Source organism: Gavia stellata, chromosome 14, assembly GCF_030936135.1.
Source record: "Gavia stellata isolate bGavSte3 chromosome 14, bGavSte3.hap2, whole genome shotgun sequence".
In the NCBI taxonomy this organism is placed as follows: domain Eukaryota; kingdom Metazoa; phylum Chordata; class Aves; order Gaviiformes; family Gaviidae; genus Gavia; species Gavia stellata.
Window position 1 is genome coordinate 24,480,539 of NC_082607.1, and position 16,821 is coordinate 24,497,359.

General features: G+C 68.6%; 1 protein-coding gene across 1 annotated transcript; it reads right to left on the reverse strand.

The window, feature by feature from the left end:
• Nucleotides 1-3,741: 3,741 nt before the first annotated feature.
• Nucleotides 3,742-16,086, reverse strand: LOC132318143 (protein Shroom4-like). Its single transcript, XM_059824380.1, is given in 13 exon segments — nucleotides 3,742-5,467; nucleotides 5,545-5,817; nucleotides 6,233-6,413; nucleotides 6,496-6,918; nucleotides 7,176-7,775; nucleotides 8,181-8,242; nucleotides 8,474-10,418; nucleotides 11,000-11,131; nucleotides 11,811-11,911; nucleotides 11,913-11,985; nucleotides 12,296-12,447; nucleotides 15,960-16,028; nucleotides 16,030-16,086. Coding segments are annotated over 13 exon segments (4,338 nt in total). The 3' UTR covers nucleotides 3,742-5,197.
• Between the last annotated feature and the right edge of the window lie 735 nt (nucleotides 16,087-16,821).

Sequence of the window (16,821 nt, forward strand, 5' to 3'; positions counted from 1 at the left end):
GCAAGCCCCGGCCTGCTCCGGCGCGGCGGGCGCTGCTGCGCACCGCGCGCGGCGGCACGGGCGGCCCACGCACGGCCCCGAGCACGCGGGCACGGGCGGGCACCCGCGCGGGCATAGGCGAGCACCCGCACCGCTGCCGTGCACATACGTGTGCGCCGCCGGGGCGGGCACGGGCGGGCACACCCCCGGCATGGGCGCGCACATGCACTGCTGCCATGCACATACGTGTGCACGGTCGCACACACGTACAGGCACGCGCAGCCCAGGCACAGACGAGCACATGCATTGCTGTCATGCACGTACAGGTGCACCGCTCACGCGGACATGGGTAGGCACGTGCACGGGCATGGGCGAGCACATGCATGGCTGCCGTGCCCATACGTGTGAACACAGGCACACTTGCGCAAGCACGCACATCCCAGGCATGGGAAAGCGTATGCACCATGTGCACAGGCATGGGCGAGCACACGCACTGCCGCTGCGCATATACATGTGCACCACCCACACAGACAAGGGCATGCACATGGCTAGCACGGGGGAGCACGCACGCTGTGGCCATGCACATATGTGTGCACACGCCCGTGTGTGCATCAGCATGCACAGTTCAGGCATGGGTGAGTGCATGGACCACCTCCATGCAACTCTATGTCCGTGTGGCCACACATGCACAGGCATGCACAGGCATGGGTGAGCACATGTGCTGATGCCTCCACACACTTGTACACACACTCACACATGCACACAAACCGTATGAGTCGGCAACGTGCGCTCGCAGCCCAGAAAGCCAACCGTGCCCTGGGTCCATCACCAGCAGCGTGGCCAGCAGGTGGAGGAAGGTGATTCTGTCCCTCTACTCCACTCTGGTGAGACCCCCCTGGAGCACTGCATCCAGCTCTGGGGTCCCCAGCACAAGGAGGACATGGACCTGTTGGAGCGGGTCCGGAGGAGGCCACGGAAATGGTCGGAGGGCTGGAACCCCTCTGCTAGGAAGAGAGGCTGGGAGAGTTGGGGTTGTTCAGTCTGGAGAGGAGAAGGCTCTACAGGGACACCTTATTGTGTCTTTTCAATACTTAAAGGGGGCTTCTAAGAAAGGCGGAGAGAGACTTTTTACCAGGGCCTGTAGCGACAGGACAAGGGGCAACAGTTTTAAACTGAACGAGGGTAGGTTTAGGTTGGACATAAGGAAGAAACGTTTTTTGAAGAGGGTGGTGAGGCACTGGAGCAGTTTGCCCAGAGAAGCTGTGGATGCCCCATCCCTGGAATCGTTCAGGGTCAGGTTGGACGGGGCTTTGAGCAACCTCATCTAGCGGAAGGTGTCCCTGCCCATGGCAGGAGGGTTGGACTGGACGGTCTTCAAAGGTGCCTCCCGACCCAAACCGTTCTATGATTCTATGGTGCGCATGCACGCAAACACGCCACAAAGGTGTATTTGTACAGGAATACGCTCCAGAGGGTGCATACGGGGCTCACACACACATGTGCACACATAGGGGCGTGCCCCCAAACAGACCACTGGGACCGAGAGAGGGTCTGGCCCCGCTTTCCACCCCACAGTGTGCACAGGGCCCCAGCCTCGCAGCGTGGGGTGCCATGGCCCCCGGTGCCTAGCCCTCACCCACTGCTGCTCTGGGACCCCCATGCTGGCAGCCAGCCAGGCCCAGACAAGAGTCCCACATCCCCCTAAACCACAGCCCACCCCCCCGATGGTCCATGCCCAGGTGCAGAGGGCCTGGGTCTCCCTTGTCCCCCACTTTGTGCGTGGCTTTGTCCTTTGGGCTGTAATAAGCAGGGGGGCAGGGGGGGCTGCTGTGGGGTTTGGACCTCCCCGTTTTGGGACTCCCCGTTTACCACATGGGGCAGGAATCTGGGCGGGGGGGGCTTAGCTCTCATTGAAGCCTCACTACCCACCACGTCCTCATCCTCCTCCAGCTCCTGGTCCCTCAGGATCCAGGGTGTGGGATGCAGGGGGATGGACAGGGGATATGTAAAATGGAGAGATTATAGTGATGGGCAGGCAGACAGACAGCAGGGCCAGGGGCTACCCCAGCATGTCCGGGTCCTGTCTGCAACTCTGGGAGACCCAGGAGCCCTGCATGCTACAATGAGCCTGCTGGCCTGCAGCTCCCCTGGGGTCCCACGCAAGGATCCCCAGGACCCCTCCCACCCCATGGCCACATCCAGTGCAGGCACTGACACTGGTACCCAGTAGCCCAGCCATAGCCCCTGTGCCCTGGGTCCGCGGTCCTGCCTGGCAGCAGTGGGAGCTGCATGGAGGGGCAAGCGGGCACATGGGGCACAGACACATGCATTCATGTGTCCCCCTCCCTGTGTGCCTCCAGTTATCCATATGCATGGACTTGCACAAGTGGCCCTGCCCATGCACACATACACACACTCCCCCACATGTGCACGTATTCACCCACGTGTGCTTACCTGCCTGTCCATTTGTTCACCTGCATGTGCACACACATGTGTGCATGCATTCACATGTGCACGTCACACATACGTGGACATGTTCACCCATGTGGGTGTTCACCCGCATGTGCAGTCACTCGCCGCTGGTGCTTGTTCTCCCCGGCATGGGGCTGTGCTCTTCCCTGTGCACGTGTGCTCACATGCATGGCGTGTACTCACCTGTGTGTGCATGTGTGCTCGCACACGTGTGCATGCAGTCACCTGTGTGTTCATGTTCAGCTGTGTGTGCTCAGGTGCGTGTACATGCCTTCAACTGTGTGTGCATGTGCTCACCTGTGTGCACCGACGTGCGCACGCCTATATTCCAACGCGCAGCCACATGCTCACATTCAGCGTGCCTTCAGCCATTCATCTACAGGCTCCCATATGCGTGCACGTGTTTACCCCAGTGTGTGCTCGCATGCGTTCACACACGCTCATCCCCGTGCACATGCGCTCACCCACAGCCGCACGGGCTCACACGCAAGCATCCTCCCGTGTTTCCATGCCAACGTGCGTGTGCATACGCTCCAACCCATGTGCACGCACCCACCGATGAGCGCCCGTGCCCACCCACACGTGCGTGGGCTCACACCCACCTGTACTCACGCACCCACACGTGTGTGCGTGTGCTCACACGCGTGTGCTGGCGCCATCCAGCGGCCGGCGCTGCCCTCGCACCGCGGCTCCCCGGGGCGTGGGGCTGCCAGGCGTGGGCAGGGGGCCCGCGCTGCCCTCGCAGCGGGGGGGCTGCCAGGCCCCGCTCCCCGGTGCCCGGCTGGCACGCAGAGGCCCTGGGGAAGGCATTTGGCCGGCAAGGAGGCAGTGGCCGTGCCCATCTGCACCACCCTGCCGTGCTGGGCGAGCCAGGGCACCCCAGAGCCAGCTCAGTAGCAGCAGCACCCTGCCACTCCCCTGGGCGCTGCCACCCCCACTGGGCCACCCCCTCCCCGGTGCCACCCAAAACGTTCCAGCAGTGATGCTGTGGCTGCGAGTGCCAGGCACAATGCTACAGCTGTCACCCCAGCGCTGTGCCCCCTCCCATGTGCCCCTGGGAGGGGTCCAGGCACTGCCCCCTGCCCAGACCCGGCCTGGTGGCACTGGGTGCAGAGCCCCCCGCCCACGGGTGCACCCCAGGTGCCTGCAATGCCACAGGAGCATTTGGATCCTAAGAGCTTGCCAGGGCTTGGCTCACCCCAGCTGGAGCATCCCCCCCCCCCCCGGAAGGCACCTGCCAGCCCCAGTGCCACTGGCTGGGGACGCAGGGACAAACGAGATGAGACAAGACTCGGACAGTTGTGCAGCTGCTGCTGCTCCTTTAGTGCGAGAAAGGCACAGTGGCACATGGCAAGGCACGGGCACAATCACCATCACACTCCCCGGTGCGGTGACCTGCTGAGGGCTGTTGGTCCCCCCAAGAGCAACACATGCCCCGGCTCCCAATGGGTGCAGTCTTTGGTCCTAGCAGTGTCCCCGAGCAGGCACAGGTGGCGGTTGAGATGGGGGGTGTGCAGGGTACCCCACTCCTGCCAGGCATCATCCCAGGGTAGGGCCAGATAGGTGTGGGGTGTAGTGTTCAATAGGCTGGGGGGCTGAGGGGAGCCCCTGGGAGGAACAGCCACACGGGGGGCTGCTGCGGTGCCGAGCGGGCAGGCACAGGCGCTGCCTGCACCCTGGGGCTGGGCTGCCTGGCTGTGGCCACCCCCAAAGGGGCTGTGGCCCACCCTGCCTCCCCAAAACGCTTCTCCTCCTCCGCCCCCCCACGCCGCTGCCGGTTGCATGAAACCCCTGTGGAAAATCAGCATCGAGGCACCTGCCCAGCCCGTGAGGACAGAGCGCCTTGGCGGCAGAGTGACCCAGGGTGACGTCTAAGTGCTATTTGGGGCTGCTGCAGCAAAAGGAGGGGGGTCACGAGTCCCGTTTCGCCCTTAGCATGGTTTTTCCTCTATTAATCCCTCCCAGTGCCTGGGCAGAGGATGCAAGTGAGGGCTGGATGAGGTCGGGTGGTCCCCGTGTCCACAGCATTGGTGGCAGGGGCTGCCCACAGCTCCCAGTCTACAGCTCCCAGCACACCACCCTCTGGCAGGGCACCATCCCAGGGGCACCCACCTCAGTGTCCCCCAGGAGAGGGGTGCACAGCACCCACCAGCACCTGCCTCGGCCCCCCACGGTGCCTCGGGGAGGCGGGGAATGGGTTAAGGACCCACTGGCCAGGGCCATTGTTTTGGACACAATGGAGAGGAAGAGGATGCCGGAGGCCGAAATTCCTCCAGCCGAAATTCCTCCAGCTCCCAACGGACAGATGGACTGAGATGGACAAACAGACACGATGGAGGGCCAGGATGGTTTAACCCTTCCAGGCGCTGCATGGGGACGCCCTGGGGCAGCTTGCAAGGGTGTTTAAGGCACATGGTGCAGCACCAGCTGCATGACAGGCACTGGTGTCCACGACAAGGTGGAGGGACCCCCGGGGGGGTGGGGGGTGGCAGAATCCGTCCATCTGGTCCTGCTAGGCCACAGGGTGCTGGGTGGCCACAGAGCCCAGGGCAGCTCTGTGGCACAACCTCCCCCCTGCCAGTGTCTGGACTGGCACCCCCTCCCCTGCTCAGTAAACCGGAAAAATAAATAAAAGGCAGGGGCTGGACAGAGGGACGGACACAGGGAGAGCCTCCGGGGGGCCAGATCCACTTTGGCAGCAAGCTGGGACCATGGCCAGGGCCCCAGGGGGAGGCTGAGCAGGGGGCTAGCAGCCCTTAGGGGCCTGGCCGAGGCTCTCACGCAGGCAGCGGAGCTGCTCCTGGCCCAGCTTGATCTTCTCCTCCAGCTCCCGCTGCTCTGCGATGAGGGCTGACTTCATCTTGACGAAGTGCTGGTAGTCCTGGAGGTGCTCGGTGGGCAGGTACCGCGCCACCATGGCACCCACTGCCTCCTCCCGTCGCCCCACATGCTCCTTCAGCTCCTTGGCGTCCTCCAGCTGTGCCGCCAGCAGCCGCTGCTTCTCCCGCAGGGCCACCTGTGGGCAAGACAGGCGGCGCTGGCAGGGGGTCCCGCACCCCAATGCCCCATGGGTGTCCCCTGCCCCGTGCCCACCTTGTCCTCGGCGGGGGCGTGCGGCCCCAGGCTGCCCAGGGCGGTCTCCACTCGGGCCAGGCGCCCCGAGAGGGAGAGAAGGAGGTTGACCACCTTGTCCAGGTCGCCCACGAAGAGGCGGTACTTGTCGAACTCCCCCGGGGTGCAGAGGGCTTGCAGGCGGGCAGCCACATCCTCGCCCAGCGCCCCATTAGCACTGATGTCCTCCTGCAGTCCTCGCTGTGCCTCCTGCAGCACTGCCAGCTTGCGGCTTAGGCTCTCAATCAGCTGCAGCTGCCGGAGGGAAAGGGTCAAGGGCAACTGGGGCCAGACCCCACTGGGACTAGGGGACTGACACACAGGTGCTGCACTGGGCCCCACAAACCACAAGCATATAGCGATGCCCCTGGTTCCCCTGAGCTACCAGCAATGCCCCCAGTCCCTGCGAGCATCTGGCAATGTCTCAGACCCCATGAGCATGCGGCAATACTCCCAGTTCCCGTGAGCACTCAGTGATGCCCCCAGTCCCCACAAGCACACAGCAATGCCCCCGGTCCCTGTGAGCATCTGGCAATGTCCCAGTCCCTGCAAGCACTCAGCAATGCCCCCGGTCCCTGTGAGCACCTGGTGATGCCCCTGGTCCCTGCAAGCACCTGGCGATGGCAGTGGGGAACCCCGAGGGCATCGTCCCCAGCAGTGCCCACTTTACCTTCTTCTCTACCAGCTCACGGTCCACCTCCTCCTCCTCTGAGCTTCCCTCCACCACCTCCGGCAGCTCCTTCACCTTGCCGAGTGGCTCGGCTTTGCCCGCTGCCGCACTGTAGTACGCTGGGTAGGCGGTGGAGCTGGCAGTGCTCCTGGCGGGCGGTGAGATGGGCTCAAAGCCCTGCCTGCGGGGACAGGGGCTCAGCGCCGGGGGCGGCGGGGTGCAGCCTGTCCTCAGCACGGTGCCTGGTGCCCCACCAGCCCTACCTGTCCTGTGCCAGGGCCTCCAGGCGCCAGTCCTGCTGGAAACGCTCCCGCCAGGCCTGCCGCTCCCCCGCCACCAGCAGCTCACCCATCGCCTCGGTGGCAGTGACGAGGGGGGCCGACGGGGCCAGGATGCCGGCCAGGGAGCGGTCCCTGCCCACCGCATCCCACAGCAGCTCCTCCGAGTCCATGCGGCGGGGCTGGGGCCGGCCCCCCTGGCAGCTTGCCTCCTCCGCTGCTCCAGGGCTGGGCTTGGGCGCCTCCGGGGTGGTGGGGCTGGGGCCACCATGCAGGGGCAGGGAGCACTCACCCACCCCGCGGGGGCCGGCCCAGCCACGCTCCTGGCTCCGGCCGAGCCTTTGGGGCTGCTCCTCCATCTCCCAGGGGTGCTTCACCTTCGGCCGCTCCTCCCCGGCCCCCGCCGCCCTGCCAACACCCACCCGGGGACACCCATGTCAGCTCCCCTGCCAGCCCATGAGGGACGGGGACATGCAGGGCTGTGCCCACCCCAGGGAAAGAGGTCAGAGACACCCCCACCCCGAGAAAACCCCACAGCCCACGCCAGGGGGTGGATTAGGATGCTCCGATGCAGGCTTCAAAGGGCCACATGTCCCCAAAAGCCACCCCGTGCCCAGACTGTGCCCACAGCCCTGCTCCCACCTCCACGCCACAGTGGCACTTGCCTGCCAATCTCGGCGCTGCCAGCATCGGGCTCAGGCGTCCTGCGGAGTGATCCGGGGGGCTCAGGTCGGGGCCAGGCGCTCGGCGGGGCAGGGGGGCGAGCGGCATGCCCCCGGGACCGGCCCCCCTGCTCCCCGGTGAGGCTCTGTGACCGCTCGTGCACAGCCTCAGCGATGCTGCGGGTTGGCATCAGGGCGGTGGTGAAGGCAGAGCTGTGCCCAGCACCATCTGGCAGGCGCTGGGACGTCCGGCGCTGCCTGTATTTCTCCCAGTTGGGGGGAGGCGGGCGAGGAGGTGGGGGGCCCTTCTTTTTGGGGACGCTGGGCGGGTCCAGCTTGGCACGGAGAAGGTCCCTCCGGTCACGGCCCCGGGGGCTGCTGGGCTCCAGGTTGAGGTGGCTCTCGGAGAAGGCTCTGCCCCGCAGCGGGCGGTGCAGGGGGTCCGGGGGGCTCTCAGGGGAGCGGGCCAGGCGGTCACCATCCCACGAGAGGTCATGCGTGGATGTGGCCCGGTAGCAGGGTGGCCACTCCGGCTCGGCGCTCTCAAAGCGGGGGCGGAAGGGGCCAAGCCTTGGGAAGCCCAGTTGGTAGTGAGAGAGCTCGCTGGGGAGAGAAGGGGGCACCCATCCCCCCCAGTCATCCCCCTGACAGCTCATGCCCACTCCTGCCTCAGTTTCCCCAGCTGGAGTCACCCAGCCCCGCTGGCCGGGGAAGCCCGGGCTCTCCCGGGGCCCCTGCACTGGGCACAACCCCCCAGATATGCCCCCAGCCCCCTGGTGATGGGTAAGGAGAGACCCGCCCTGCCACGGGCACCTCCTCACACCCCCGGGCCCTGCTTGCCCAATGTGGCACGCATCCCCCCTTCGCAGGGCACAGCGCACCTGTGGCCAGGGCGTTAAGGGAGGCGCTTTGTACATCACCAGCCAAAACCACAGCGGTCTCCATGCCTCACTGGCAGAGGTCCCTGTCAAGTGGCATGCACGTGCCGGCACCCCGGCACAGGCTTACCTGATGGACTGGCTGGCTTTCCTGGTTATTGCTGGCGGTTCCCACTCATCCAGAGGAAATTCCTGCATGGGGGAAGGAGAGGGAGTGTGAAAGTGGGGTCAGCGTAACCCTCCCCAGCACCCAGGCTCCCCAGCACTCCCCACCCCATCCCCATCCAGGTGCAACAGGCATGCAGGGGGTCTGCAGGACCTCCTATGGGCACAGTACCCCCCACCCCAACGCAGGGTCATGCTCCGGGGGTGCAGGGTGGTGCCAGTAGTGCTCCCCGGCACAGTCCCAGGGGGCTCACTCACCGGGGCGAAAGCTCTCCGGGGAGGCCAGGCATCGTTCTCCTCCCGCCCGGGGCGGGGGGCTAGGCAGCAGCAGTCGGGGCAGCGTGCCCAGGGCTGGGGGTGGCAGCGGCAGGCGTGGCCACAGGCCAGCGGCGGGGGGCACAGGTCTCCCCCACAATAGCGGCAGGGCTCGGGGCGCAGGGGACCCCCGTAGGGGTAGGAGAAGCCCCGCAGGTACTCCAGCTCCCCTGGCCTCCCCAGCGGCTTGTAGCAGGGGGGCTGCTCCCGGCAGCACTCGGCATACGGGCTGGCAGAGCCGGGGCGGCCGGGCGAGGGGGAGCCGTAGGGCTGGTCCACAGAGAGGCGGCGGGCGTCTCGGCGCTCAGGGCCAGGGGGCTGGAAGGCACCATGATCACCCGCCGGGGGCTTGCTGTGCCGGGGCAGGACCGGCCGGCTGCTCTCCTCAAAGAACCGGCGGCGATCAGCGAAGGGCAGGAGGACAGCCTCGTCACCACCCTGCGGTGGGGAGCCGGGGGCCGCCAGCCCCTGGCCATAGCCCTCCAGCTCACTGGGGCTGGGCGAACGCTGCCGCTGCAGCTTGCGCTCTGGGGACCAGCGCCAGCGGCCCCGGCCCATCGGCACCGCCTGCTCGGGGGACGGAGGCCCTTTGGGGACTGGCAGTGGGTCGGGGGTGGGGATGCCCCGGTCCCCTGAGCAGCCGGGGTTCCTGCTGTCCTCACTCAGCGCGGGGCTGTGACGCTCGGCTGGGGCGCGGGGTCCCTCCGCCGGCACGCTGCCTTCAGGGGGCTCATCCGCCTCCTCCACCGGCTCCTCGCCAGGCGGCGGGGCGCCGGGACCCCGGCTCTTCTGCAGCTGGGCCTTGCGCCGCTGGATCTCATTGCGCAGACTGGTGGCAAAGCGGTCGCTGCGGCGACGCATCTGAGCAGAACGGTGGGAAGGACCCCCAGCTCGCCGGCCCCCCACACGGTTCTCCTCCTCCGCCAGCCCCTCAGCACCATGCGACGGGCTGGCCCCCCGCCCATCCTGCCCGCAGGCTCGCTGTGGCTCGGGGCAGCAGCGGCAGGGTGGCAGGCGGCGGCATGGCTCCAGGCAGAGCGGGGAGTCCTGGGCATCCCCTGTGGTGCCCGGCCGGCTGCCCTCAGGGTGCAGCGGGGAAAGGGTCCAGCGGTGCGCGTCAGGGGCCGGCGAGGCTCGCCCACTGCCGGTGCCCACCTGGAGGGAGCGGAGCTGGGAGGCCAGCAGCTGCTCGGGAGCGCTGTGCCGGTGCGGCGCATGGCCCTTGAGGGGGGTGAGCAGCAGGTTGTCACCCGCCGCCGCATCCGGCACTCGGTGCACGCCACCATCTGGGTACAGCCGGTCACCAGACTCCATGCTCTCCCCGATGAGCGGCTCGGCAGGGCACCGGTCCGGGTGGGAGCTCAGCATGTAATACTGGTCGGCGGAGAGACGGTCCTTCATGGGGTACGGCGCCGGCATCCTCCCACCCACTGCCTCCGCCTCCCTGTCCCGCTGGCAGAGGAACGTGTCAGAGATCCACCGGCCCTTGGCATGCAGCATGTCCACCGACACTGATGCCCGGCGCCTGTCCCCTCCACTGGCCGGGGCTGCCCGCAGGCTGTCCCTCCTGACAGGGGGCTGGGGGGGTACAGGCGCCCGCCAGGTCTCAGCGTGCCGGCTGGCAGGTGACTCAGTCCCCGTGGTCAGGTAGCGCCCGTCAGGGGGCTTGCAGGAGCCTTGGAGGCTGGAGTCGGCGTAGGTGGCCTCCTCGGGGCGTAGGGAGAGGGCACAGTCAGAAGCGATGGAGCTGGCGGAGAAGGAGCTGTAGGCTGAGTCCCGCTTGCTGTGGTACATGCCCTGGTCAATGGGTGAGGGGTCTCCTTCATAGTAGGCCTGGCTGGGCTGGTCCAGGCTCTCCATGCTCCCGATGGAGCTGCTCCGGTCGGTGCTGCAGTGCCGGGACAGCGGGTTCCACTGCAGGGACAGCTCGCTGCCGCCCGGCCCCATGCCGGCATTAGGTGCGCCTGCCACCCCCCGCCCAACTCCCCACCAGCCCTTCCGATGGGCACGAGATCCCGGGGGGCCAACACACCCCCACACACATACAGTCCTCCCCGGGATAGGGGGGGCACGGGCCAGTGCAGCCCCAACCTGCCCTTCACCCCCGGGTTTGGCAGCAGCACCAAGGCTGCCTCAGCGCTGGCAGTGGGAGCGGGCACGGGGACATGGCGTGCGTGGCTCCGGCCACTCGGGACCTGCCCGCGCTGGCAGGGGGGCCCCTGGGGCTCGGCAGCTCCTGGCCAGCTCCGGCTGAGCCACCGCCCCTTCCTGCCAGGAGCCGGCAAGTAAACAGGCAGGGGAAAGGGCAGCGCGGCGGCAGAACGCAAGGGGATGACCAACAGCGGCGTGAGGCAAGCAAGCGAGCACCCACCCTGCACCCTCCCTGCCCCGACCCAAGCGGGTGCCCTGTCCACTCCCTCCCCTTGCGCGGTCCCATGGGTGCCCCCAAGAGTGGGTGGTGGGTCTCACCTGACATCACACCCCGAGGGCCAGGAGAGGCTGAAGGCATCAGCGGGGCAGTGCATGGCAGGGGCGTCGGGGCGGCTTTCGGCGAGCTTGGCCACGTGCCAGGAATGGGGCCGGAGGACGGGCACGCTCCTCCTGCCAAGAGCAACAGCGGGAGAGGACAAGAATGGGGAGGAAGCCGGGCTGAGGAACCGGGGCTGAAGTCACTTCCTACGGGGCTTCCTGTCCCCCCCAGGCCAGGTCCTGCCTGAGGGGGACGGCAGCGAGGAGGGTCCAGCCCTGCCAGCACCCGCCGCCAGGCAGGGGGATCCCACGGTTCCCCCCAGCTGCCAGGGCTCCCCTGCCTGCAGCGTACCCACCGCTAGCATCAACAGGGGACTGAAGACGTGTCCCCAGCGCAGCCCAGAGGCAATGCCCTGTCAGGGTCGAGGGTCCCTGCCGGGACTGGACCGGCTCTGCAGGCACACCAAGGGACCCTGAGGCCACATCTGTGTCCCCACTGCAATCCCCCTTGTTCCTCGGTCCCTCAGGATCCGCAGCAAGCGCCGGCCATATCATGTCCCTGGGGAGGGGTCCTGTGCCAGGCCCTGTCCCACCCCCTGTGCCAGGCAGCCGTGGAGGTCTCCAGTCCCCCCAGGGCACGCAAGTAGCGATATCCAGTGCCACTGCATAGATATGTGGGCAGATGCCACCTCCTGTACCCCCCAAGTGCCCGGTGCTGCCCCAGCATCCATCAGGCGGGCAGGGAGGGTGGCAGGGATGAGCTGCAGGGTCAGCACAGGGGTCCCTCCCCCCCCAGAGCCCCCAAACTCACCATGGATGATGCTGAGCCCCGGCACAGTGCCGTGGTACCCCCTGCCCCCTGGGCAGTGCCCTGCGCTGCCCCAGCCCCTGGGTGCCGCAGGAGCTGGAGCCCGGTCGGGATGCAGCCGGGGAGTGGATGTTGGGGGGGCGGGGGAGACTGCAGAGCCCGGCCCTGCCTCTCCTTCCTTTCCCAGGCAGGCAGCAGGCAGGCAGGCAGGCAGGAAGGGAGAGGAGCGGCCACGGATACCGCCCAGCAAGGGGGTGGTGAGCCCGCTGCACTGCCCCAACTCTAGCACCCCGGGTCGGGGAACACCCACCCACCATAGGGTGCTGGCAGCCATTCTGGGCTGACCCCCACCCCGTTCCAGCAGGCTGCATCTGCAGGCTGGAGGCAGGGGCACCACCAGGCTCCAAACAGTTCCCCGGGGCAGGTGATACCCCCCCAGCCTTGACACCACCACCACCCCTGCCCCCGCCACCCGCAGCAGTGCCAACCTGCGGACGATCATCTTCAGGGTCCGGTAGGAGCCCTTGATGAGGATCAGGGCCTCCTGGCGGGACCCGTACAGCGGCGTCCCACTGATGTTCACCAGCTCGTCGCCCGGCTGCAGCCGGCGGGACAGTGCAGCCTTGCCCCCGTCCTCCACCTGGGCGACAGAGAAGGGTGTCGGGGGGACACAGCCCCCCAGAACACCCCAAGGGGTGTGGCGCTGCCGCCGGGTGCCAGGGGAGAAAGAGGCTTTGGAAAGGGGGTGCCTGCGCCCTGGGCACTGCGGAGGGATCTGTGGCGCCAGGCTCCCCCCCTGCCCCAGTCACATGAATTTCTGAGCAAGAAAAGGGCATCGGGGAGGGGGGGAGAAGAAAAATGTCCCATCCCAGCAGATTCCCCCGCAGGCGCGGGCAGCACAAGGGCCCTTTGTCAGGCACGGATGCCAGCCCCCCCCACCGCTGCTCCCAGCCCCACGTTGGCCCTGCCTGGGCACCCGCGGTTATTTCAATGCCCGAAGGATGCCATCACACCATGTGCACCCAGGGGAGACAACAGCAGGGGAAGCACCAAGCTGTGCCCTGGCACGTGCCTACCCCATCCTGGCACCCATGACCGAAATGAGCCTGGTACCCTGTACCGCCATGCCTTGGAGGACACAGGGCCACGGTGCCGCCGGCACAGAGCGGCCCCAGCCCGTCCCCTCTGCCCAGCAGGTAGGTGCAGCGCAGGCAGCCCTGTGATGGGGCAGCGCCCAGTCAGGGCAGGCAGGGCGCCCAGTGCTGGCACTCATTCCTGCCCATCCTGCTGCTCCCAACGGCCAGGGATCAGCCCCTCACACCGCAGGGCTGGCAAACGAGCCTTGTTGCTGGGCTGCATGGTGGCAGTGACACGGGGCACGCAGGCGCATGGGGCAGGACCTGGGGTGCCCCATGCCCCCAAGTCCAGCATGGATGTGGAACCTGACCTGGCCGGACCCTACAGCTGCCCACAGGGCGACAGGCAGAGCTCGCCTGGCCCCGTGCCAGGGCTCCTGTGCCCACCCTGCCCATGGGCTCCTCACCCTGCCCTGCTGCTCCCAGCCCGGCAGAGAAACGAGCTCTGCCCACAGTGCCCGCAGCGCCGTCTCCGCAGCCCAGCCTGAGCGGCAGCCAGGCCGCAGTGCTGGAGGGCACCTGTGGCTCTCCAACAGGCTGACCGCCACGCACATGACCCCGGGCACCCCTTCCCAGCCCTGGTGCCGGGCAGGGCTCAGGGGGCATTCCCCTGCCCACGAGCAACATGGTGCCTGGGGAGCCAGGCAGGGGCAGCCAGGCCCCCTGGCCAGCCCGGCACTGCCCCATGGCTCTGCCTGGCACAGCTGCGGCCAGCGCCCCACAGCTCTCCCATTTTTTCAGGGACCTGGGGATTGCAATGCCATGCCTAGGCTGAGCACAGCCCAATGTAGTGCCCGTGCAGGCAGGCTGCCCTCCCAGCCATGAGTTGGCCATGGGGCTGCCTTCCTGGCTTGGGGCCCCAGCTGCCTGCAAGGGCTCCCAGTCCCACCATGCATGCGCTGGAGCACCCAAGTTTAACCCCTGCCATGCTGCTGCCCACCACCGGGCTGCTCCGTTAGAGCAGGCAGGCAGGGCAGGCTGCACCTTCACCCCAGTCCTCTGCCTGGCTATGTGCCCATCCCGTCCTGCCTGCTGCAGCCACGGGGATGAGTCAGTGGTGACGGGTCCCCCCCTGCTGCAGGACACCGCCAGGGCTGCACCCGCATCTGGGCCACCACTTGCGCGGGGACGGACGCGTCTTAGCCCTGACATCGCTCACCAGGAGCTAAATCTAGCACAAACAGTCCCTTGTTCTGCCTTCGCCACCAGTGAACTCAGCACTGGCAGCCAAACCCCGCCGCCTGCTGCCCTGCTTGGCCGGGCCAGCCCTGGGCACTTCCCTGACACCACCCCTGGTGTTCACTCTGGGCCCTAATGGTAGGCACTGGCTGGCTCACAGGAATATCTGCCTGCCCCAGGAGAGACTTCTCTTAGAAGGAGTCACAGCCATGGCAGTGCCCGAGCTATGCCCACCCTGCTCCACACAGACCTCCCTCCTTGCCCCAGATGTGCCTGGGGGACCCCGTGCCGGGGGGTGCTCAGCAGCGCCACGGAGCCCACGCCAGCCCCGCCGTGGGACTCTGCCACAGGAAGGGACCCCGCCCGGAGCGGGCTCGGAGGCCAAACCGTCTCACTGAGCGCTGGGACCCCCTTTCCGGCGCGAGGCCGGGGGCCCCCCGCGCCGCTGGTGGGGGCTGCCCCCTCCCCGCACGGGCTGGCGCGCACACACCTCGACCAGCCTCAGCGGCAGAGCGGGCGCCCCGGGGGACCCTCCCCTGAATGCACAGAGCACTGGAACAAGCCCCCTTTGTCTGCAGAGCACACGCGGCAGCAGCGGCCCGGCCGGGGGAGCGCGGGGGCCGGCACCCCCCGGCCCGCAAGGACACCCCCCCCCATTCTCAGCCGCGGTGGGGGACATCCCCCGCCCCCCGCCCCGTCCCCTCCTCCAGCAGCCGCCGGACCCACCGGGACCCACCGCGCCGCGGCCCGGCAGCTAGTCCCGGGGCGGGCAGCGGCCCCCCCCGGCAGGGCCCCGACTCCCGCCCGCCGGCGGTGCCACCCCGAGGCGCAGGGCAGGGACCGGAGCCACTTTTCCAGCTCCCCCAGCCAGACCACGCTGCCCGCGTCCCGGCGCAGGGCGTGGAGGGCCCCCGGGGGGGCAGCCAGCCCGGCCCGGGGCAGGGAGGCAGCCCCGGGGCCGCGGAACAGCCCGGCCCGCCAGCACCCCGGCCCTGGCAGGACGGTGGCACCGGGCCGGCAGGCAGCCAAAGCGTCCGGTGACAGGGGCTCGGCTGGGCTCCGCGGGGGCACGGGGTGCTGGGGCACCCCCGCCTGCTGCCCGGCTCCCAGCGGGTTTCCCAGCAGGGCGATGCCCCGGCGGGGCCACGGTGACCCCCGCGCGGCGGGACGTCGCGGCCGCGGGGCCCCACCCTCACTCTCCCCGCTCCCGCCCGCGGGAGGGAGCCGGGCGGCCGGGCCCTGCGCCGCCCCCGCTCGGCACCGCATCCCGACACCAGCCCCCTGGCCCGGGCACGGCCCTGCCCAAGCGCCTCGGGGTGCCGGGACGGGACGGGGCGGACTCAAGTCCCCCCCACCGTGGCGCACACCGTCCCCTCACAGCCCGGTCCCGGGGGTGCCCGTGGGCGCGGCACCCACGGGTGGGCGCAGGAAGGGAGGCTGCCCCCCCGCCGGCTGCGCCCCGCGGAACAGCGCCGGGGGGGGACACACAGCGCGGGGGGGACGCGCGGGCCGCCCCCACCGCCAGCCCAACGGATGTGCCGGAGGAATTTCTTCCTGCCGCCGGGCCTGGGCTGTCCCTCCGCCCCCTCGGCCCCCACGGCCCCCGCTCCCACTCTCCCCCGCGGCTCGGGGTGGCGGGTCGCGGGGGAACGGGGGTGCGGGTGACCGCCACGGCCCCGCCCCGCCGGGACACGCGGCCCCACGGCGGGGGCTCCCCGCGCCCCCAGCGCCGCCGCGCACCGGGTGTCCCCCCCCTCCTGCGCCCCGCCACGGGTCGGAGGCCCCTCGCGGGGGGATGCCGCGGAGCCCACGAGGGACCGCGTCCGGCGGCCCCTACCTTGGAGACGATGAGGGGCTCGCCGTGCTCCAGCCCGCCGCGCAGCGTGAAGCCCCAGGGCGCGCCCCCCCTGCAGCTGCACATGCACGTACTGGGGGGCGCCGGGCCGGCCCTCGGCCCGCTCCATGGCCGCTACCGCCCCATCCCGGCCCGGCCCGGCCCGGCCCGGCCCCGCACCGCGGAGGAAGTGACACCCCCGCCCGCCCGGGCCGAGCGGCGCGGAGCCGAGCGGCGGGGCGGGGCCGGCCGGCACCGGGGCTGCTCCGCCGCCGCCAATGAGGCGCGGGGGGACGGCGGCGATCGGCTCGCCTCGGCACGGCACGGCACGGCACGACACGGCACGGCACGGCACGGCACATCTCGGCTTGGCTCGGCAGGGCATGGCATGGCATGGCACGGCTCGGCTCAGCCTAGGACAGCACGGCAAAGCTAGGCGCAGCACAGCACAGCTCAGTCTGGCACGGCTCGGTTTGGCTCAGCGTGCCGTGGCACAGCTCAGCACAGCATGGCACAGCTCGGCTTGGCATGGCTCAGCTCATCTAGGCACAGCACAGCTTGGCTTAGCACTGCATGGCACAGCTTGGCTTGGCATGGCTCGGCTCAGCCCAGTTCAGCACAACTCAGCTCGGCACAACTCAGCTCAGCTCAGCACGGTATGGCACGACTCGGCACAACTCGTGGCACAGCTCGGCACGGCTCAGCTCATGGTGTGGCTCAGCACACAATGGCACAGCACAGCACTGTGCTCCTCAGCTCAACTTGGCGCGTCGCAGCTCAGCCCAGGGACCTGCACTGAGCTCCTTGGCTCAGCCTGGCATGGCTCAGCCAGCATGGTTTCACTCAGTCCACCTCAGCCCAGCAT